This window comes from Ptychodera flava, chromosome 17, assembly GCF_041260155.1.
Source record: "Ptychodera flava strain L36383 chromosome 17, AS_Pfla_20210202, whole genome shotgun sequence".
Taxonomy (NCBI): Eukaryota; Metazoa; Hemichordata; class Enteropneusta; family Ptychoderidae; genus Ptychodera; species Ptychodera flava.
Genome location: NC_091944.1, coordinates 27,566,311 through 27,590,898, shown reverse-complemented (window position 1 = coordinate 27,590,898; position 24,588 = coordinate 27,566,311). Strand labels below are relative to the sequence as shown.

The 24,588-nt window shown below is 38.2% G+C and overlaps 1 protein-coding gene across 8 annotated transcripts; it reads right to left on the bottom strand.

Moving 5' to 3' along the window:
- Positions 1 to 323: 323 nt before the first annotated feature.
- Positions 324 to 16,247, bottom strand: LOC139115944 (monocarboxylate transporter 13-like). 8 transcript variants are annotated; one of them, XM_070678402.1, is made up of 9 exons: positions 15,705 to 16,231; positions 15,311 to 15,515; positions 9,982 to 10,138; positions 8,659 to 8,844; positions 7,345 to 7,900; positions 6,244 to 6,448; positions 5,628 to 5,792; positions 2,004 to 3,837; positions 324 to 961 (listed from the first exon to the last, which is right to left on the bottom strand). In XM_070678402.1, exons 5-8 carry the CDS (start codon positions 7,528 to 7,530, stop codon positions 3,731 to 3,733), a joined length of 663 nt encoding a protein of 220 aa, XP_070534503.1. In that variant the 5' UTR covers positions 7,531 to 7,900; positions 8,659 to 8,844; positions 9,982 to 10,138; positions 15,311 to 15,515; positions 15,705 to 16,231; the 3' UTR covers positions 324 to 961; positions 2,004 to 3,730. The 8 variants fall into 8 exon arrangements, with proteins under 8 accessions (XP_070534503.1, XP_070534500.1, XP_070534499.1 ...); XM_070678399.1 differs by lacking the exons at positions 15,311 to 15,515; positions 15,705 to 16,231 and adding exons at positions 12,794 to 13,348; positions 14,726 to 15,033 and having other exon boundaries at positions 463 to 961; XM_070678398.1 differs by lacking the exons at positions 324 to 961; positions 15,311 to 15,515; positions 15,705 to 16,231 and adding exons at positions 12,794 to 13,348; positions 14,726 to 15,033 and having other exon boundaries at positions 1,757 to 3,837.
- Between the last annotated feature and the right edge of the window lie 8,341 nt (positions 16,248 to 24,588).

The window sequence follows — 24,588 nt, the reverse complement described above, 5'->3', positions numbered from 1 at the left end:
TTGAGAGTGTCTTCTTACTTTCTTGTCGAGGGAAGAAAGTGGGACGAACCACATGTTGATGGCGGCGCTTGAACAGAGTAGGGAAGGCCAATTACTTGACACAGACATTGTTTCTCTTTGCAGTCTAGGGTTACACGTCAGATTTTTCTGTTCGGATCTCAATAACTTATGTCAACATATATCGTTTGCTACCCGATTCTGACAGAGGTAAAACAACTTTGACCATACCTTTTATACTTGGAAGGTCGAGGGTAATTTAAGGTCGTGTGTCAGAAGGGAAAAGACAATGAAGTAATTTATTCAGTACGTTGAAAATTAAATAATATGACTGTATTTCTATCGATTTTATTTATAAGGACAATTTATAACTTCAAGGAAACGTAAAGCTCCTTATACCCTGCAAGTACAATACTTTCCACGTTGAAAAGAATGCAACCTAGCCAAACTGTAGGAGGCAGACAAGACAGTAGATTTGCTCGAAGTCATGTTTAATGATTTAAAATAAAAGTCGCGAGTGTCAAAAAGGTTTCGACCCTTTTGAACTTTGATAGCAAAATGACATTTTCATCATTGAAAATCTTTAAGTAAATTCATTCGCCCATCCTGGGCCTCGCACAATTCAAGGCACCTAAAATCCATGTACTGTCTTAGACATTTGTATGTGGCATAAATGCCATATTGAGTATAAATGCTTCGTGAAATTTTATTCCTGTCAGAGAAATCATGTCGATAAGTCAGCGTAAATTGTTAATAAGTTTCGTGAGATCGTGATCTAGATTACCAAAGGTAATATCACAACATTACCTTTTTCTGACATAGGCTCATAAACCTGAGCGGATCTTTTACATCAGGGATTAAACGTCTACGTTGACGTAGGAAACGTCCATAGTTGCTGGTTCGGTGAAGCCAACAGAAAAAAAAAGCAGTCCGAATTACTTTGTTGTGGAACTGGTGGGATTTTCTCAGGAATCGCATTCGAATAGTCATGATTTCAATAAAAAAAATAAACTGGGCGTCGTCTTTTAACAGTTTTGGAATGTCGATATTTATTTCACTGAATTGTTGACAGAGTGAAAAAAGCAAGGTACAATTCTCTCTAAGTGACATTGGCTACTCTTGGTCATTTCACCATTGTGATCGTCTGCTACAGTATGATAATAGAAATACCTTCGACGTCAAGGTAGACGTCTAACGCCAGCTGTAAAATATCCATGCGCGCACTGCTATTTTGACTTTGGTTAAAATCTATTTGATGCTAATCGATAATGGTAAAATTGTTTGACAATGCCACGCACTTAACTATATGTCATAGTGTTAACTGTGAAGAGACATAAAATACAAATATCATTGCTCGAATACATGCGTTTATTGTACCTTCGCAGCAGGAGACAATTTGCCCTAGTGGCATCGGGCAAATTGTCACCTGCTCTTGGGCACATAAAACCATGTCTTAAATAATATATATATTTATGACATGGTGTGAACAAAAACGTTGTAGTTCTTGAGTTGGTTTTCGAAAACATGATCTATACCTGTTGTTATATAGGCATTATCCTCCAACCATGACCTGAGTTTAATTAATAGTCTGCAACATTTTTAAGGTAATTCTCATCCATGACATTGAATTCAATTTGTCGTGTTTAGAACTTTCTGGAAATTCAATTAGTCGTGGTTACTACAAGTGAAGATATTTTTAGAGCAGTAATTAGCCTATCAATAGAACTTCTAGAGTGTTCTTATATTCTCTAGATAGAATCATTGAGTATAAATAGGGGGCACAGTTTTTTAGTCAGACATTTGAGGATAGTTTCACTGATGTGTTTACTTCAAGACTTTGGGATCAATATTCAGCAGTGTTAATTCAAGACTTTCCAAGAACTTCAAGCTCACTCGCTATATTTATTCTGTTGACTTTGCACGGGCCAACCTCAAGCCCGCAAGCCAAAGGAGTGCTCACTCATCGGCTTGTCTGACTAATTTCTGGACCTTTGTGCCGTCCAAGCTGAAATATGTAGCCTGTAAACTTTTACACTTGGTTCTTTATACCCGACTTAGTGATTAGATTTATATTTTGTAATAATTTTTTTTCAAGAAAATCACTGACTTCACCTGTTTGTTTCTAACGTAACACTGTTAGAAGACTTCTTTGCACACCTTGCAGTCAAATTTGTACACATGGAGTAAAGCCGGCATATATTTGTCGTAGACTCACTTATAAAATTCCTACGTTAACCGATGCTAAACACGCCTCTAACCACAAAACGTTTACATATTTCCGAATGTTTGGTTAAAACAACACAGTTTGTTACAAAAACTTCAGTATTTATCGCTTGCAATCCATGCTGCGAATGCTTTAATAAACTGATGTAATAATAGATGGCTTTTGTTTCGAAGTTAACAAGTAAATATGATAGTTCCTGTGACAAAAATTAAGAGCAATATTAGTTCATGTGATGTTTAAAGATCAATGAAATCCTCAGCAGAGCGTTAATATGTGACCACTCATTGCAAGTATGTTCATTCCTTTCAAACACGGATTTTTCTTCAGAGTAAAGGAATAGGAGACAACAGTTCGCAAACACAAGTTTACTTTCGGATATTACAGATCGAAAAAGTAGAAGTCGCGTTGATATCCTGACTGTCTTTCATAAAAAGAATAAAGACTTGCATACTTCCTCAACAACGATGAATTATATTTCAATTATCAGCAAAGGTACTATGGTACTGATCAGAAGTGATTACAGTTTGGTGTGTGTTTCTTGTGTGAATGAAAAGCTGTCTGGATAAATGTTGTAAATATAAGGGGGAAATTATTCATAGGACTACTTGTATAGCACAGATGGCCGAAGCCAATACTGTAACATCCTCATCGTATTTTCATTCAAACTTTGGCACAAGACCAACTACAATGACATACTTATTTAGATCGATTTGGTTTTAAAACCATCCAGAACGGCTGAGCGATGCTATTGTATAAGCATGCATAAATAAACGAAGGTGAAGGTCTAACGAAACTGTAAGCTGTCATAAATATTTAAATATCAGTATAATCCATTTCTCTGTATGAAACAACAGTACTTGGAATGCTCAATAGAAGTTAAAGACTAGCGACATATTACAAATCTCTCACTAATTGCTATCATAATCTAAGCATACTCTTTTCAGTGATACTGGTGTCACTTTCTATCGTAAGGAACAAGTGAAAGTCCACTTTTATAAGAACACCCCTCTGCGGGCAAATGCCTATAAGGTTCTCATCTGACATCAAATGACTCGGAAAGGGAAGACTTTGCTTCAAAAAGGAAGTGTTTGCAGTTCACCGGTCAGCAAAATTGTGGGTTTTGTAAGGCTATCTTGGGTCCCGTAAATATTTCACAAATTTAAACAAAACGACTTAAATTTACACGGGATTTTGCTTGCTAGGATAAGAAATTTGCCGCTTCTTGTCATATTCATCGTATCAGTTTCATCATACGTCAGTCAATGTCATACCTTTAGCTAATTCTAATTCCATGAATCGATTTACTGGGCCATTTATGTGCATTCTGTATTAAGTGTTACTCTTGTGGATAGAGATTTTGTTCTTGTGTTCTTAATCAACTTAAGTTAAATTGCCTGATTGTCTTTGATCAGTAACTATGGCAGCCCTTCCGGAAGAGACTGATTGTTCATTGAGTTCAACGATCTGTTCCGACTTAAAGCTCTTATTTTGGTTTTTACGCTTGACAAGTCAATCGACCAAAGGAAGTACAAGAGCTAACGCAGATGACAGTAACACAGCCACTCCAGCCATCCAGAAAGTACCATCATAAGTGTTTGAGACATCACGGATCCAACCTAAAAAAGGAGTAAGAACACATTCATCATACGATCATATCTGCTAAAGATGTCTTACATAGACATAATGATTGTATTTGAGTAATGTAAGCACTGGCACTTTCGCAAGCAAATGTTGCAGTTTCAGTGATGGGCAATTAGTTCTTTATTGTATATCTGCGTCCGCAGCTTTATATAGTTCAACCAACGCAGATGTTTCTTTGATTTATGTGATATTCTCATCTCTTTAGAATTAACCTTGATCATGGTAAATAAAGCAAACTTTGTAAATTTAAACGTTTGCCCGGTTGCTCTTCAGATATTTCCATCGTAGTATTTCTCAAACACACTTAGAAGCTTTGTTTTCCGACCTAGACAAACATTTAGGGGCGATCGTCGTACAAATTCTTGGATAAAAGAACTAAACCGTTCACAAAGTGGCGGACGTTTTCCCTGCAATTTGTACAAAAGACCGCGAATTATCGACAGAGTTCCTCATTATTCTCTTACATTTGATATATTGTGATGGTAGTTGTAAGCTTTTTGTTGGATATTCTCAAATGTATTCTTGCAGAGTTGAAACTGCGCATGCCATACTTTTTGCCATGAATATTCCATAATATATTTGTGGGACACAGCTGCTTTACTATACGGAGCCAATTCTGTCGCTGTGATCTGTATGCCTGTGGGTTTCTGTATGCAAATGATTATCGCGGCATTACTAAGGCTGACGATACAGTGCCTGAATATTGTGTACATATTGTGTAGACCAATCGCTCTTTTCCCTCTTATTTTAGTTTATCAAACTGGACATAATGGTCACGGCATCTGTGAAGACGATGCATGCTAATACAATCACGTGTAGATTAAATCAAGCTACGAGAAACTAAATTGGTCGGCAGCAGATTGTTTTAAAATGTAGTGATTTGAGCTGTATATTTTTTGCTCCATGGGAAAGTGTCAAATTGTCTCTTGCTGTATTACAGGAAATAGGAGATAAAGTTCGTCGTATTTTTTTACCGAACTGTTGATATTAGTCAAAGGGTAACGTAGCTAATAATTGTGTATACATACAACGGTACATCGATGAAAGTATTATATATTGAATATAAAGTGGTAATACTCTCTAAACAGAATCGCCAATTGGTGTATATAAATAAATACAGCATTATATACACACCTCTTGGCCAAGTCACACAAAGAGAGAGATTTGTGGGCAACTCAGCGTTCAGGTGTAAGTTAGTACAGTAGGTGTTCATTGTTAAGTTTACAAGTTTATCGGCTAGGTTTGTGCACTGCATCGTCCTTTATCTGTCGTCATTCATAGCGCATGATCGTTTTTGCAACACTATTTTTCCTTTCAGTCGTTAAATATGAGAGAAATTCACGAAATATAATTATCTGTGTTATCTGAGAATGAGCATGCTAACGTTATCTGACGCTTCCATGAATGAAGACGAATCAATGTCACAAGAAAGGTCAAGTGGTGCATTATATGCGAAGTAAACTCTTATAGGACAAGCAGGAGGCACGCCCACATGCATTAGTGATTATATCTATTCCTGTCAATTGAAACTTTCAGACCTGTGACCGTGAGCATGCGTAGCTTTAACAATGAATGAGTACAGCAAGGAATACTTAGAATATAGATCTGAGACTTAAGAAAGAACTGCTAAAGAAGAACGATAATTACGATTAAAGTGTGAAGAATTTCCTCTTCATAATGTACAGTCATACTTTGTCTGTTGACCCGAAAGATTAATGTACAGTCATACTTTGTCTGTTGACCCAAAAGAAATAAAAAACAATACCTCCAAACGGCGCAAACAGTAATGTACATATTCCAAGTAAGTGTACAAGGAGCGAAAGAGCGTGTCCTAGCTTTTCACTGCCGAGAAAGTACTTCACAACTATTGCAACGCATACTACGCTGCCGCCGACACAAGCGCCCATGATAGCAACGAAGACCAATTGTCCTGTAATGAAGGAATAGAACAAACAGGTACCACTGAGAGGTAACGTATACTTGACAACATAATTATTCTGTCTAAGACAGAAAATGTTCATTTAAATTAAGACTGGGCACTGTACTGAAGGCAAGACGTGAGAACAGCCAATAAACGTGTTGAGCTGTTCAATTCAACATTATCGATTTTTTGTATTTATATCGGAACAGTGAAGGCTGCTTCATACAGCACTGACTTCTACCACAAGGAGGTTGTCGCCTAGTGTTATTTAGCTGAGCTCTCATGAAAGGTATCAATTTATTGTATGCATAATTTGCATTTTCTTTGGTTTCGCTCTCATGCACAGAGGCAAAGATTCGGTGTTCTAGCATGTGCATGCGATAAAGTACAGAATTGCAAAAAAATCAGTATAAGATTAATAACCAAATATTTTGCAGAATTAATAAATATTTATGATTACCTGCAAGGGTTCTCGTATAGGTGCTCACGATCATAGAGATGCCAACCAAGAACAAAGCGAGCGCAAAAGGTACATTTGGGGTCAGTTTCTTCTGGTTACCTAGTGTTCCGAAAAGAGGCCGTCCGATGATCTGCGCCAATCCCATGACAGCCGGCAGGTAGGCACTTTCCGCGTCTGAAATATGAAAGTCACGTGCACGCCTCACCTATAGTAAGGTACAAACAACAAAGTTGACTTGTAAGTAAGAGTTTATTATTAGAAGGGGGTAACTGCAAACGCCCGAAATGTTCTTTCATCGGATAATATCGGACAAAATCGATAACATCGACTTGTTTCTGAGTTAGGGTCTAACATAAGGTGGTCTAAGATATTAGGATAAGCGGTTTGAGATTTCGATGTTTCCGACAACCCGATACAAAACTTTGTGGGCCATTTGCCACCTCATCATTCTAATGCTAGACTAGAACTCAGAAATTAGAAGATATCATCGGTTTATCCCTTTTTATCAAATTAAATAGCTTGTTGGCCATCTGTCACTGCCTCTCTCTTTTAATAAGATACCAATAATAACTTCAAAGTTGGGTAGTGATACATGTACCTGATGACACGCTGTTTTATCGTATAATTTTGGATAATATCGATAATATCGTCATATCAACCTTCGAAGTCAGACACAAATATTAGGAGAGGTCCTTACAGGTCCAACATGCTTTTGCAACGGATAATGTGATGGAAAAGTCGATAATATCCCTAGCTTCTAAGTTTGAGTCTCACATTTGACGGGTAGTACATGCTGGCTTATAGGACAATATCTGATAATGGCGATAATAGTGTACAACTTCCAGGGAGGGGTCGGGATGGTCAAAGGGGACAAACACTGCGGTTTTATCTGATAATATCCAATAAAATCGATATTAGATTTCCTGCTTGTACATGGGTTTCATGCTCCAAGAAGAATACAATATCGCGATTTTATGAGCATATTGTGTTTGACGACAACAATTACAGGAAAGGTTTTACCATTTACAAGCAATCAAAAATAACTGATCGAGGGAAACAGGAGAACATACAAGAATAAAACTCTCATTCTTGATTACTTACGATATGAACTTGTATTGTGGCGATTGCCAAGGACTGGCCGACGCAAATTATCACGAGAGCGACAAAGACTGGTTTCTTGAATAATGGTAAATCGTATATATTAAGACAGTACAATTTTGCAAATGCCAAACACCTTCTGTACGATTTTTCATTTCTTTCATGCCTTGTTGCTGACTCGTCAGACATTTCTGTCAGTTCTTCATTTTTGACTTTTGATGTATCGATGTCTGCAGTAGAGCTGCTACAAACGGAATCCAAAGCTCGTGCTGTGCTTGTGGTTTCATTATTGACAGCTGTATAATTGCGCGAGGTTCGTGCACGGGTAAAGGTCTCAAAACAGCTCCTGCCAGGCAGAGGTGCAGAAATATGCCTGACAAAATCAATAATGTCCCTCTCCAGCCATACTTATCCTCCAACGCTTTTGTAACAACCGACAGAACAAACTGGCCGGCACCGGTTCCTGCCATGGCTAGTCCACAAGCAATTGAGAAACGTGTGTCGAAGTACAAACCAAGAACGTCGATGCAGGGTACATATGACAGGCCCATTCCTATTCCTACAGGTGAGAGACGATGCTTTTTAGTGATACAACAGACATTTGGCCGTGCCCGACACGATCATTGAATCGCGAGATTTAAACCAAGAATGTTTGCTTCTACAGGGTGAGAACACTTAATAAGCCACACAAGAGCATGTAAGTCTACATCAAAAATGATGTGCGGCATGTAGGGAGAACATGATTCTGTTATGTATAAAAAGTGATGTCTGTTATCCCTCGCAACCATTTAATCACATTTATCGCGAATCAATACCGACAGCAAATGAACAGATTTCTCGATTTTAATCGCTCACTGAATATGACAAGGAAATCAATACTTTACTCCACGTCAGTTTCTCGGTGAAATTCGCTGGTCCAGATGTCCTTTAACAATTTTATACTGTAATTATTCTTCTATACGATTGGAACTAATTTGAGATGATTGGATTTTCATATGTTTTCAAAAAGTGTGAGGTGCATTTAGTCGATTACTATGATCATTGAAGGCTTAATAGACAACAATTAGAGCGTCATTGAAGAGTTTTTCTAGCCTAATTGCTCATTGCAAAATTGTTCGCAAAACAATTGTCATTTAATTCCGGATGAAACGTCTAAATAACACACACTATTATTTGAATGTAATCGTTCAGTGTTCACTGCCAGTGAATAAACGAATTCTTCGAGCTTTGAGTTGCTCAATGAACACTGGTGCTAAGTAAAATCACCAGTGTTCAGAGAGACAGACAGAGAGACGGCAGACAGACAGACAGACTTACCCGTTATAACGCCAAACGTGATGTAAACCTGGTGTAACTGTGTCGTGAACGCACTGGTACAAACTCCAGCTGATGCCAATACGCCTCCCGCCATGACTATTTTTCTGTGACCGAATCTCTTGGACAGAGCCACGCCATAACTCGAAGTGACCACTGATACGATAGCGTTAATACCAGCGATCCAAGCTTTAAAAAAATGACGTAGAAAGTTTCAAGAGAAATTCATATTTCTCTTATTCGCAGTCAGTACCTGAAGAAACTGGGTCATATGTTGTTAATGAGAGAATTTAATGCCTGTCTCAAGGTGGGTTTCACAGAGTCATACAAACACGTCCGCTGACATAAAGATGAATTATTGAAACACTATACGGCATGGGCCAAGTACTTTCCGGTCTTACAAGATTCTAAACTCAGTCTGTAACGAAGTAAACGTTCTTTCTAAATGTCAAGCTTAAGTTCGTCGAGAGTGAGCAAGGCACCTTTTAAGGCAACTTCACTAAAGCAATCAAAAAGTTGTATAATCTTTAGTTCATACTTTGCTTAAGAAAACTTGGAGGAATGGGATCGTCGGAAGTGTGCTCAAAGGTCATATGTGACCCATATGACCAATGTAAACCCAGTATCCAAGGTAAATAGGCGGTTGATGAAAATTGAAACATGTTTATCATAATGTTCGTTGTAAATTTTAAATGCTGCAGCTATTTGACGTGACACATCTAGATATCGTGCATGAAATACATTGTTTGTAAACAAGAGAGTCGCGTAGGCGCAGTTTCGACGATCTCATATATCTTTAATTTTCCCTCACAATCAAATTTAAAAGCAGGTGGCTACAATGGATTTTTGTTAAGAAATGAAAACACCTCGAATTTGTCGATATTTAAAATTCAAAAGAGTTACAATTTCCAGCTGAGTGTCTCTCTACAGAGTGGCACTCTATCAAACATTATATTATCTTATGGACATTTAATTTTGTCAAAAAATGTATCACTCGAAAGAATCGAACAAGTTCAAGTGCAGTGAGGAATCGAAAGTTTGATTGAGATTTCAAATATCTGTCATTCTGCTTTTACAAAATGCTAATACGTGTTAGATTTGAATAGACAAACTAGGAATAATTCAATTTTTCTTGTCTGATAATTTGTTTTTACATTTTTATGTCTTATTTCCACTCACTCAAGCTCTATCCTTTGAATTGAGCATGCTGTGGCAAATTCAAAACAAATTATTGATATGTTTTCGACGCCAACACTATCAACCCGATGTCGCGACTGAAGGTAATCATTTTTTTCTTCGCTGAGGTGGCCCCTAAACAAGGATTACCTGTTTCTGCCTTCGATTTGCCAAATGCACCTAAAAACGCCACATAGAGTACCCCGAATGCGTATCCACTTCCGGCGGACAAGAAACATGACATGAACGTTGCCAAGACAACCATCCATCCCCATCCGCCGTCAGGAGTGGCCTTCATCACTTCAACCTTTGACAGGTGTAAAGAAGGGAAAACCAATAGAAAATGAGAGTTTGAAATACATTTAAAAGTACGTCTCTAAGTCACTGAAGGAATGAAATCAAAAAAATTAAAGTTTCGTGTACCGATATGCACTTTTTCCCTCCCACTTCAAGTACATTTACATAAATTATCAACATATATAAAAGCACAGGTAAAGCTTCGTTTGTAGGGAAATTGTTAATTGTTTGCCCAATAGACTTCCACATATTATGATTTGATATGTATGGATGTAGCACTATATATCAGCAACATTTTAGCTCCTAATAGTTTCCGAGAAAATGATGACCCTCCCTAAAGATGTGCATAAAATTTAGCGACTTTATTTCTTTCCAGTCTCCTAACTGATTAACACATCCTATATTTGTACAGTCGGCATTGTTATTGTTGAAAATTGAATTCAAGTCCGGACAAAAATTCATTTGTCAACAATAACAATATTCATTACACGTGTATGGGCTTTGTTGACAAACAGAATATTTGCCATACTGACATGCTATAGGGAATTGGGCAGGAAACAGCATTTGATACACAGAACAAGAAAACTAAAAGTATGAGCAAACGTTAGAGTAAATTTCCCTTCAAAACCTTCGCTTGTTATATAACAAAGTCAGCATTTCTATCAAGGTTATACACTAATGTTTGAGTTTGGAGTCGAGGGAGGAGGGGGAGGGTCCAAGTCACATTTTAGAAAGGGGCTTCAGGGTAGGGTCATATTTTACATGGTGGACAGACCTCAATTTCCTCCTGTCCGCTCCTTTCGTAATAACTGAAGGCCCGCTTATCCTATTTTCAGATTTTTATACTCCATTTTTAACGCCTGAGTTGTCATCAATTTTAATGTACCGGGTTCGGCCGATCAGATCGCTGGATTCAGACAATACATATTATATATTAGGTTCAAGTCTTTTTGTCTGGTTCCCTGACCCATTCCTACCGCTGGTCTCTAAGGAAAATAGGGACCCTATTTTCATTATCAGCGCACTGCCAATGGTAGCAGCGCAGCCAGCGGCAGAAATGGGTCAGGGAACCAGACTACCGCGGGCCATCGGCCTTCTAAAAGGCGAAGGCGCTGCGAACACCAATCTTCAAAGAAAGGCGAGTTACGGTACTCTATAGAATGTTCACGATTGCACACAACTCCTAAAGCAAAAACAAACAACAAACAAACCAACAACAAGAACATGAATTACTCTGTCAACATGTAGCTTGCTGCCAAGAGAGCAACTACACACTCAGGCACCTGCTTGTGTTGATAGAGTCAGTTGTGACCTTTACATGTCAATCTGAAGGCTACAAAGGATTTCTGTATCCGGGTACGTTGACAAATTAGGGCTCCTAATCATGGACGTATGTCCATGCCCAAGTAAACATATGGCCTGATTATTCATTGATGCCGCTGCGCAAAGCAAAGTATTTTGCTTTGAATGGTGGACAGTCCAGGCTGCAACTTCGCTGACCGGCCCTGGTCTAACTCTATTCGCATTTGAACGTGGAGACGTCGTTATTTGCATATCAATGGAAGTCAAGGTGCGCTGCCGAAGTAAAAATCAGCTGAAATACGTAAACGAACCAGAGATTTTGTTCACAAAGGATTTATGGAATGAGCAATAATCAGAATTCATGCAAGTATAGGTAATTTCATTAAATTACGCTCACTGGTGTATTTTGCCGTTCAAATACTGACCTAAGTTAGGTCATAGTATTTACCCCTGACCCATCTTCCCTACGAGCCAACCGTGGCGGCCAGGGTTAACCTTTGATGAACCACATAGATGCAGCCTACCCCTGCCCCGATAGCTGCGTTTCTACAGCTACTTCACTGGCCAATAGTGTTTACTTGGCAGGGACCTTCCAAGGAAACGACACCGACCTAACCAAGAATGTACCCCAGGTGTGTGCGTCCATGACCTAACCAAGCTGTGCAGACCGGAAGATGCATACGGGGTCGAAGAATGGCTCAGTGTACTTACTTACGCCGACAATAAGAAATCAAATGTAACAAAACAGTGATAGAGTATCTTACAATAACAAGCCAAAAACATATACGACTTACGGACGTGACCCGGATAACGCTCCAGAATCAATTCTTGTACGATACATGTCGATATGTTGTGACGTCTGCGTTACTGAGAATAAATAGCATCTTATCACGCTACCATGCGCCAATATGATTGGACGAGAGCTCATTCCAGCTTTTAGCATTCGGGGCAATATGTGGCGCAATCTCGCAATACGCGACATTGCGTCAACGGAATCTAGAGATCCCGCTCTGCTGATGTGCAGCGTCTCAGAAGCTGTTATCCAATTTGGTGGCTGAATCTTGCCGTTAAAATTAAATAATACAAAAAGACTCCCCAAGTTGTTGTGAATAGTGAAAATCGACCTTCTGAGCACGCTGCACACTCATCCCGCTTGATAAGCTTACACTCTACATGTTGCACAATGGAGCATGCATATCAACTTCAAAATTATGCTGTCACTACAGACGAATCGCATCTTAGGGCGAACAAATAAAATTATTAGCCTTATGTGTGTTTTCCATTGATATGCAGGGTAACTGCGGTTGGGGAAATGTTGTTGCAGCATAAAATACGCAAATTCGTTTGTCTATTTAATACTTACAAGATGTATTGGAGCTGAATTGATTCCAAACACTTGTCCAACGCCAATAATACAAATTGTTATGAAAACGGGTTCTTGAAACAAAGTAACGTCGTATATTGATAAAAAATACGATTTGCAACGCCGAGCAAATGTTGTTTTCGGTTTGGGATCGACAGGCTTGCCCTTCACTCTTATCATGTCATGTGATTCTGCAGATTCTTCAGCCTTTCAGTCGCTTTCTTCATTTGCTGTAAATTTTCTTGTTTCCTTCTTCGTCCTTCTGCGACCTTTGTAAATCTTTGTCAGGTGATCTGTGCTTTGCAGGTAGCTTACTCGCTCTTATAGGTCTCATGAGGGCTCCTGCCACACACAGGTGTAAAGTGAACGCTGACATAATTAGAAGCATTCCCCTCCAGCCATATCGATCCACCATCATTTGAGTCGCGATTGATAAGACAAACTGACCAGCACCGGCTCCCGCCGAGGCCAGTCCAATAGCGATGGGAAATCGCTTCTTGAAATATATGCTGACGATTTCAATACAGGTCACATAAACGACACCCATCCCGGCTCCTACATTTTATAAAAAACTGTAGACAGTCATTGATTTCCATATACGTATTTCGCAAACATGGTGTTATGTGACTGAATTGGTAGAATGTAGGAGACATGTGAGAGAAGCCGTGACTATTGTTGTTATATAGACTTAAACATTAATATTTAGAGGTGGATGTACCGGGTTCGGCCGATCAGATCGCTGGATTCAGACAATACATATTATATATTAGGTTCAAGTCCGCTTGTCTGGTTCCCTGACCCATTTCTACCGCTGGTCTCTAAGGAAAATAGGGACCCCATTTTCATTATCAGCGCACTGGCAATGGTAGCAGCGCCAGCCAGCGGCAGAAATGGGTCAGGGAACCAGACTACCGCGGGCCATCGGCCTTCTAAAAGGCGAAGGCGCTGCGAACACCAATCTTCAAAGAAAGGCGAGTTATGGTACTCTATAGAATGTTCACGATTGCACACAACTCCTAAAGCAAAAACAAACAACAAACAAACCAACAACAAGAACATGAATTACTCTGTCAACATGTAGCTTGCTGCCAAGAGAGCAACTACACAGGCACCTGCTTGTGTTGATAGAGTCAGTTGTGACCTTTACATGTCAATCTGAAGGCTACAAAGGATTTCTGTATCCGGGTACGTTGACAAATTAGGGCTCCTAATCATGGACGTATGTCCATGCCCAAGTAAACATATGGCCTGATTATTCATTGATGCCGCTGCGCAAAGCAAAGTATTTTGCTTTGAATGGTGGACAGTCCAGGCTGCAACTTCGCTGACCGGCCCTGGTCTCACTCTATTCGCATTTGAACGTGAGACGTCGTTATTTGCATATCAATGGAAGTCAAGGTGCGCTGCCGAAGTAAAAATCAGCTGAAATACGTAAACGAACCAGAGATTTTGTTCACAAAAGGATTTAGGGAATGACCAATAATCAGAATTCATGCAAGTATAGGTAATTTCATTAAATTACGCTCACTGGTGTATTTTGCCGTTCAAAATACTGACCCAAGTTAGGTCATAGTAATTTACCCCTGACCCATCTTCCCTACGAGCCAACCGTGGCGGCCAGGGTTAACCTTTGATGAACCACATAGATGCAGCCTACCCCTGCATGCCCCGATAGCTGCGTTTCTACAGCTACTTCACTGGCCAATAGTGTTTACTTGGGCAGGGACCTTCCAAGGAAACGACACCGACCTAACCAAGAATGTACCCCAGGTGTGTGCGTCCATGACCTAACCAAGCTGTGCAGACCGGAAGATGCATACGGGGTCGAAGAATGGCTCAGTGTACTTACTTACGCCGACAATAAGAAATCAAATGTAACAAAACAGTGATAGAGTATCTTACAATAACAAGCCAAAAACATATACGACTTACGGACGTGACCCGGATAACGCTCCAGAATCAATTCTTGTACGATACATGTCCATATGTTTGACGTCTGCGTTACTGAGAATAAATAGCATCTTATCACGCTACCATGCGCCAATATGATTGGACGAGAGCTCATTCCAGCTTTTAGCATTCGGGGCAATATGTGGCGCAATCTCGCAATACGCGACATTGCGTCAACGGAATCTAGAGATCCCGCTCTGCTGATGTGCAGCGTCTCAGAAGCTGTTATCCAATTTGGTGGCTGAATCTTGCCGTTAAAATTAAATAATACAAAAAGACTCCCCAAGTTGTTGTGAATAGTGAAAATCGACCTTCTGAGCACGCTGCACACTCATCCCGCTTGATAAGCTTACACTCTACATGTTGCACAATGGAGCATGCATATCAACTTCAAAATTATGTTGTCACCACAGACGAATCGCATCTTAGGGCGAACAAATAAAATTATTAGCCTTATGTGTGTTTTGACAATGTGTTGTTACCGCTGCATGTATTCTGTCGGCAAAGTAATCTTCGAGACCATGATATTTACATTTGGTTAGAATTTAAGGGTCTACGAATACTTACATGTAAAGGATATCGCGTAAATACTGATAATTAGCGAAATCCCACAGACAAGCATGGCGACTGCAAAAGTTACCGACGGATCAAGACATCGTATATGGCCTGCAGCACCGAAACATGGTCGTGCAATCAGCTGCACCAATCCCACGACGGCCGGTATGTATGCGCCAAATTGGTATGATATGCCAAAGTCACGAGCACGTCTCACCTGAAGGAAAGTACATTGTAAGTTGTAATATTGCTACATAATAGATTTACGATATATTAGGCAGATATCATACTTCAGTTATGAATCCTTGTTGTATGTGAAGGTATCAGTAACACAAGGTAACTGCGGTTGGAGGAAATATTATTGCAGCATAAAATACGCAAATTCGTTTGTCTGCTTCATACTTACAAGATGTATTGGAGCTGAATTGATTCCAAACACTTGTCCAACGCCAATAATACAAATTGTTATGAAAACGGGTTCTTGAAACAAAGTGACGTCATATATGGATAAAAGGTACGATCTACAACGCCGAGGAAATGTTTATTTCGGTTTGTGATCGACAGTCTTGTCCTTCACTCTTATCATACCATACGATTCTGCAGATTCTTCAGCCTTTGAGTCGCTTTCTTCATTGCTGCAAATTTCCTTGTTGCATTCATCGTCCTTCAGTGACCTTTGTAAATCATTGCCAGGTGATTTGTGCTTTGCAGGTAGCTTACTCGCTCTTATAGGTCTCATGAGGGCTCCTGCCACACACAGGTGTAAAGTGAACGCTGACATAATTAGAAGCATTCCCCTCCAGCCATATCGATCCACCATCATTTGAGTCGCGATTGATAAGACAAACTGACCAGCACCGGCTCCGCCGAGGCCAGTCCAATAGCGATGGGAAATCGCTTCTTGAAATATATGCTGACGATTTCAATACAGGTCACATAAACGACACCCATCCCGGCTCCTACATTTTATAAAAAACTGTAGACAGTCATTGATTTCCATATACGTATTTCGCAAACATGGTGTTATGTGACTGAATTGGTAGAATGTAGGAGACATGTGAGAGAAGCCGTGACTATTGTTGTTATACAGACTTAAACATTGATATTTAGAGGTGGATGGCCATTATCAGGGGGGAAAGACAGCAAGTAATTTCCTGACTTAAGGGAAATTACTGACTTTGAAGTCTGTGTTTTTTAATGTAATACACATAACACTCCTCTCTACAGCCTACCTGTGCCACGTTGCTTTGAAATGTGGTGTATTGAAAATCTGTGAAGCAAATCTTAACGGTTTAAGTCTAAATGTGATGTTAGTTTCATCAAACATGGGTGTTCCATATATACTGTATGAGTACAAGGACAAAAAGGCTGCTTCGCTAATGAGCTTGCACATGCATTAAGTGGCCCTACTGAACTCGAGTAGGATTCTATTTCTAGGGTAGTATAAAATCCACACACATATTATGGTTCTATGCGAAGAAGATAACTGAATTTCATCTTATAACCAGCGACCGTAAGTATGTTGCATTCATGGTATGAAGTTCTCCCGAGAAAAGGTCGTGCACAAGTTTACAATCTTGTGTTTACAAGCACATATTGCTTTTATACAACTGTTTTGGATATAGCTAAACTTTTATATGCACGTCTCGTGGCAGGGTCGAAATTAAGCCCAAACTAATGATAACTTCACAATCTGCATTATTTGTATTTAAAGTAAATGTTGAAGTGAATAGGCTGTGCCATATTCAGTTTCAATAAAGTCGGCGTGCTGATGATGCAAGCATAGACGTAAAGCTGAACAAGTTGTTTACGTCAATTAAGAGAATGAAGGAAGAAAAATTACTCTGTACATCATCAAATACACGTCAGCTATAGCATTTACTTTCTTCCCTTAACAAGCAAAAGAAGATTGTATGATATGGTTTGGCTTGGTATTATTAAATGTATAATTTCTAGCTATACAAGTAACCGAATTTATGTAAACTTAAGGACCATATGTCCAAAACCGTTACGCTCAATTTTGATGGTGTGCTATTCATGATGTCATTTTACTGAATTTAACCAGAAATATGATATTATCAGGTTAGGGACATCTACTTCCAGCATGACATATAACTCTAACTTCAATTACGAAAATGAAATAGAACAAAATTCACTCATGCCATTGGTATTTGCTTTACAAGAGGAATTGACTAGTATTATATTATATTGTGCAGCCATGCGCCAACCTAATTGGACAAGAGCTTATTTCACCGATGCTAAAATATTGTTTTACCACTGATAGCAGTGCTAAAACCTGCATATTCAAATGAGCCCAGTCGGTACATTTGAACGTACCTATTTAAATTTAATCCAAAACTAATCACTTTGTTGCAAAGACCAAAGTCCTACTTTCGATACATAGATAAAGTATGGCTCTCTAACTCTCCTTTTGATGAAAATAAGTTGGGGTCCATGATCACGGAATCTTAAGCAGTACATTTTGATATGATGTACGCATATCATTGCATTAGGGCAACAGCGTGAAATATCCTAGTTTGATTCATCGGGAGTCGAGACTCGACATACCGCTCTTTAAAACGAAGCTTGTATTCGTTCATAAAGTAATAAATTGGCAGTTACTCAGAATAATGTATATCAGATATTCTTTCCCAAAAGTTTGGACTTTAATAGACCAGGATGTTCTATGGTGTCCAATCCGTGCCAAAATTACTAGTTTCTAGTTTACTGTTCTGAGTTCAATTTTGCAACTCAACATTCTATTCCGAATTCAACTTTACAACTCACATTCTATTCTGAATTCAATTTTACAACTCAACATTTCTCTCCACTGTATGTACTGCTATTCTATATAAATATTTTGGAAACATTTGACCCGCCGTAGGCTTAAAGTGAGGAAAATACCCAAATAAGACAACAAAGACAAACAAGTTGATATAATATAATTGCAATAACACCCCGCCGCAGGCAGGTTTACACTATAGTTTGATACAATTCGCTCCATATTGCACTCGCCTATAGGTTCGTTCTGTATGTCGCGCATTATGCCAAAATCTCGGGTATAACCGCCTGCGGTGGGGGTCATTGCTTAAACTGTTATTCAAGCGATGCAAGGTAAACAAGAGAATAACTATTTGAGGTAAAACTATAAGTGCCCTTTTTGAGATATGAATTGATGTTACCTGTCAAGACTCCGTATGTGAAGTACAACTGGTGTACATGTGTTGCGAAACCACTCGTAAGAATCCCCAGTGATGCTAAAACGCCAGCAGCCATGACAGTTTTTCTGTGTCCAAATCTTTTTGAAAAGGCCACTCCGTAGCTTATAGAAAACGTAAAGGCGACTTCAAATATCCCTGAGATCCACGCTGCAAATAGTTTATACGTATTGAATAATGTTGGGTGTTGAATAGAAATCTAAACTTGAAATCTTATAGTCTTCACGATGATATGCATTTATAATGCCCACCTACCTACCTACGTACTTACCTACCTGACTACCGACGTACGTACTTACCTACCTGCCTACTTACCTAACTAACTAACTACCTACCTACCTACCTACTACCTACCTACCTACATACCTGCCTCCCTGCCTCCCTGCGTACATACGTACATACATACATACATACATACATACATACATACATACATACATACATACTACTGCATACATACATACATACATATTTACATATTTACATACATACATACATACATACATACATACATACATACATACATACATACATACATACATACATACATACATACATACATACATACATACATACATACATACATACATACATACATACATACATACATACATACATACATACATACATACATACATACATACATACATACATACATACATACATACAGGCAGGCAGACAGACAGACAGACAGATATATGCAGACAGAGAGAGAACGGATGCCTTAAAAGGTAGAAAAAGTCGCACCCAATATGAGCATTGTGCGCGTCGAATACTCGCTACCAATAAAAGGCAATACGCATTTCAGGTGGAAGCTTTTCAAGTTTCTAGCGTATGCAATCGTTCCGTAACAAAACTTTGGGAACATACTAAACTAACAAAGTTCAAAGTTCATTTGGTCTCTAAAGACCAAAGACCAGGACTTTGATGTATCACCGACTTCCTCTAATATAAACAAGCAATGTAATCTTTGTCTATCAGAAAAACTACTCATTATCAATACTGATAAACTTGCGCTGTTAAACAAACGCTCTTATTTGGTTTCAAAATGTCGCTAGCAAAAACAAATATTATTTATCGAAATTTACCACCCCTATAAAACCACAAGTTAGCGTGATAGTAACAGACTGTTTTCTAATCGTTCAAATGGAATACAGATGGTAAAGCTTTCATATTTCCGACCAGCATACCAACATATGTCCAAAAAGTCGAGAGATCAGAATCATGACCTCATGCTATGTACAAAACCCGTATCACGAGGTCATGTAATTGTTAGGCACCACCCCCTCTGGTAAACGTCAATAATATAATGATAAATAGAGTGATATACTGAGTCTGTAACTAGTCTCTCTCTCTCTCTCTCTCTCTCTCTCTCTCTCTCTCTCTCTCTCTCTCTCTCTCTCTACTTTGCAGAGAATTCAAGTAATTTCAGTACAGCATGTAAAACTAAGTACACCTCTGCCTTGTACTCATGTACCTGAATGTACACAAATTTCGTTTTCATTAAAGACTGTTGTTGTCGTTTGAACCTTGAAGTGCCACGCCACATGAACATTTACAAAGTAACTACAGCTTTACGGGAAAGCGACATATCTAGGATCAAGTAGAACATGTCTACACGCTAATAGTTATGTAGGCGAGTTGTGCTGTGCTAAACTGAGAGAGGAACGAAATGTTCATATACACATACCTGAAATTCTTCTGCAATATAAATCGAAAATAATATTTGCTTTTTCTCTGGCAAAACCTGTCAAATCGTATGTAATTTTCTCCAATTATTTGCACAGGCAGTCGAGGCATACTGTTGATATTGCTTACACCACAGTCCCTCTAGAGGGACAGTGCTTGGACCACCGATACAAGAAATAGAAAGTACAATGAGTTTATGTCATAATCGAATTTCCTTGACACTTTTACTTTAAGTCTATCTGCTCGTTAATAAACACACATATTTGTTAGTAATGAATAGTTCATCACGGATCAACAAATTTTACATCAATGTCTACCGAAACTTTAAATAGGTGAATAAGCTGATTAGATAATTCCAATCAAAATCAAACACGAACGATTCATGAAGTTAAGTCCACTTTTCATGCCAATGTGAGATAATTTTCACCATGCACCGGTAGACATCTAGGGAGATTGCTGTCATCATACCAAATGATAAGATGTCAATTACAAAGATTAAGGGACTACATTATTAGTGCAGATTTTGGTTAATGACACAATTTTCACTGCAGAGTAGGGTACATGAAGGACAATATTTTCACTATAGAATGCATGTATGTATCTGTCTTCCTATCAACAGTGTGTGACCCTGATTCTTTTTCAAATTCAAACAAACGGGACAATGAAGACTCACTTTGATCCGTGACTTGCGCGCAACTGTCGTCATCAACGTTTGAACTGCTAGATTTTATTCAGTAGATATTTTGTAGTTGTACAAAGGTAGAGTTTGTCAAAACAGGTGCTAGCTAATATGGGAATATGTCAACGAACACTCTCACCCGCCAGACCTAGAAAATATTGAGATTCTAAAATGCAGAGCTGCAATGAAACTCCAAGTACAGAATACCCAACAATGCCATTGAAGAATGACACAACGGTTTTGCCCGTACTATCGGGTCAGTTCATACATTAATATGGAAACTTATAGATTTTATTAGAAAGGAGCATTCGACTACGTATATCACCATAGGACAAATTAGAGCGGGACAAGCGCCCACATACTGTAACAAAAGAATACAAAGTAGTTAATGAGCACATAAAGACCATTGCCAATGATTATCAAAAATAAAGAAATAAGAACATGTATCAAGGGAGTGTCAAATAATCTTACCATGTACTTGGAATATCACAGACAGTGTCTATGCTATGGCAAAACAAATATTGAATTGTTTGAAAATAAAGATAATCATACGTCCTGTAAACTTAATTTTCAAGAAAGAGTCAGAGTGGTAAGTGTCCGGTGGTAAATAGCCGGGGGGTATTGTTAAGTGGCAAATGTGCAGGAACTAAATGTCCGAGGGTAGTAAAATCCTTTACCTCTTAAATTCGGTGTAGGACGGCAAGACAGGAAGTAGTCTCCTGACAAAAGGATCAAGGAAAATTACTGACTGTGCGTGTAATGTAATACGCCTCCCTAAAGCCTAACTGTGCCACTGCGCTAGGAAATGTATTGTCTCGAAAATAGGTGAGGCAAATCTTCAACCGTTAAATCAAAATTTGAATAATTTTCATACAAGCGTGAGTGTTTCATGCACTCTATTGAGTACAAGGGCGAAGTTGTTCCTTCCCTGAAATGAGCTTGCACATTCTTGTAGTGGCCCTACTTAAGCGTTGCAGGACTTCATGTTTATGGCAGCGTTAAATACACAGATCTATTCTTCTTCAATGGTATTTTGCTGATCTATACGAAGACGACAGGTGAATGTCATTTTATAACCAGTGACCATAAGCATGCTGCATTTATTCTGTGTTTCGAGGCTTCCATTACTTTTTATACAAGGGCTTTGGATAACTGAACGTTCTTATGTACGTGTAAGGACCGTGCAATTATGTAAGGGTCGAAATAAAGCCAAAACACATGACAACTTCAGTCTGCATTATTTAGGTTCAAAGTATTGCCAACGTGAATATAATGTGCCTTATATAGTTTATTATTACAAATTGATAAAGTGGGCATACTGATAATTCAAGATATATGCAAAAATAAGGTGTGAACAAGTTGTTTATATTAATTAGCAGATCGAACGAAGAAACGGCACTCTGTACGCCATCAAATGTAATTATCCGTAGCATTTACTTCCCTCCTTGACAGGCAAGAGGACAGAGTGTGATATCGTTTTTCTTTTGAATTGTAATCTTTCCTTTTTGTCTTACTAAATCTGCAATATCTTGCTATAGTAAGTAACTGTAATAAGTAAACATGTTAATGTGTCCATAAACTGGCGCGTTAAATTCAGTTTTTTCGCTAGTAATGGTGCCATTTTGTTAATTTAACCAGGCAATTCAATATTAACAGATAAATAAACGTTTTGTTTTGAATTGAGAGCGACAACGAGAATGGTACCATTGCTTTACAGCTGTCCACTACATTACACATATATTTCGCGGGCGAGGGATATTTACTTCCTGCACGACAGGTAATCGTAACTTCAGCTATCAAATAAAATTGAATTAAAATAACCAATGGTATTGTATTTCCATTTTTAAACAGGAAATGACTCGTAACTGAATCCGATATGTTCAGGCAAGGCAAGGTACAAAAGTGCAAAACTATTCCGCAAACACCATAAGTACCCTTTTTGGAGACATGAATATTCAATGTTACCTGTTACGACTCCGTAAGTGAAGTACAACTGGTATACATGTGTTGTAAACCACTTTTAAGAATCCCTAGTGATGTTAAAACACCAGCAGCCATAACAGTTTTTCTATGTCCAAATCTTTTTGAAAAGGCCACTCCATAACTTGTCAATATTACAAATGCGACATCAGATATCCCTGAGATCCATGCCGCAAATGGTTCATACGTATAGAATAGAAATATTAAAGTGAAATCTGACAGCAGTCACGAAAATACCCAGGCATACCGGATTTTTTACCGACTTTAATTACGCATTTATTATTCTACGTACGTACGTACATACGTATAAACATACATACATACATACATACATACATACATACATATATATATATATATATATATATATATATATATATATATATATATATATATATATATATATATATATATATATATATATATATATATATATATTCCATATTTTCAAACCTCAACAATGTGTAACCGTACTCTCTGTGCCCAAGTTCAGAGATTGCCATTAAAGCCATTATGGTGATAACGGGAGGGCACATTGTATACATTTTGTCATATATATATATATATATATATATATATATATATATATATTATATATATATATATATATATATATATATATATATATATATATATATATATATATATATATATATATATATATATATAATATATATATATATATATATATATATATATATATAACACGATGAGCTATGTCGGTAAAGACGCTTTAGATATTGCCATATCGAAACTTACCTGTAACAGGTTTTGATTCTCCAAATGCGTCCAAAAACGCTACATACAGCACCTAAAACGAATTCATTAACCCTGCACTGATGACAAATCCTATGAATGATGCAAAGACAATCACCCATCCCCATCCACCGTCTGGGGTATCTCCTTCGGCCGCTTCCATTTCTTCCAAGCTTTAAACACGTCACAATAGATGTGTCAAGTAAAATATAATATAAAATATGAAAACGGTGTTTTACCGGTAACATCCAATTTTTGGCTAATAGTGTATGTTACGTTCATGTAGAAGTATAGGTTGTGCTCGATATCAAGATATCCAAGCCCACTGAAACATCAAAAGAGCCCGATTATATTGGTCGAAGAGGAAAATGTAGAAAGACTGTATATTAGGATCGGTGTGAGATCAATATTTAATAGAAAAGAAATCAATATAGCATTGCTGTACAACCTTTGAAACAAATATCAAAAATACGAAATGGCTAAACGGCTGCCTGGTGATATCGGGTCACTGCAATTTATTTGTGTTATTCTTTTCAAATCATTTGCAATCCATATGCAAGTTTCTAATTTCTCATGAACTCAGTACTCACTCGAAACAATATGGCACAGTACACATATCGTCGTTGAGTCAATTTTTTGTAATTATTATGATTATCTGCTATTAACAATTTACAGTGCCAAGAATAGTTATTCCACTAATTAGAGTATAAAGACCTGAATCCATGATCTTAAGTTTCGTTTGATTATTCTATTCACCCGCAAAAATATTTTGCATACGTCATGAAAGTATTATTAGCATGGCATACTAAGTTCTCAGTACACACCTATCCAGTCTCCTATCACCTTTTTGAACTCGTCACGGAAAGGGTAGACGTCAAACCTATTAAATCTTGCGTGAATGATGGGCTACGCATGCGTGCAATGAAGTGACAGACAGCTGACGAGAGCAACAAAGGACAAGTAGAAGT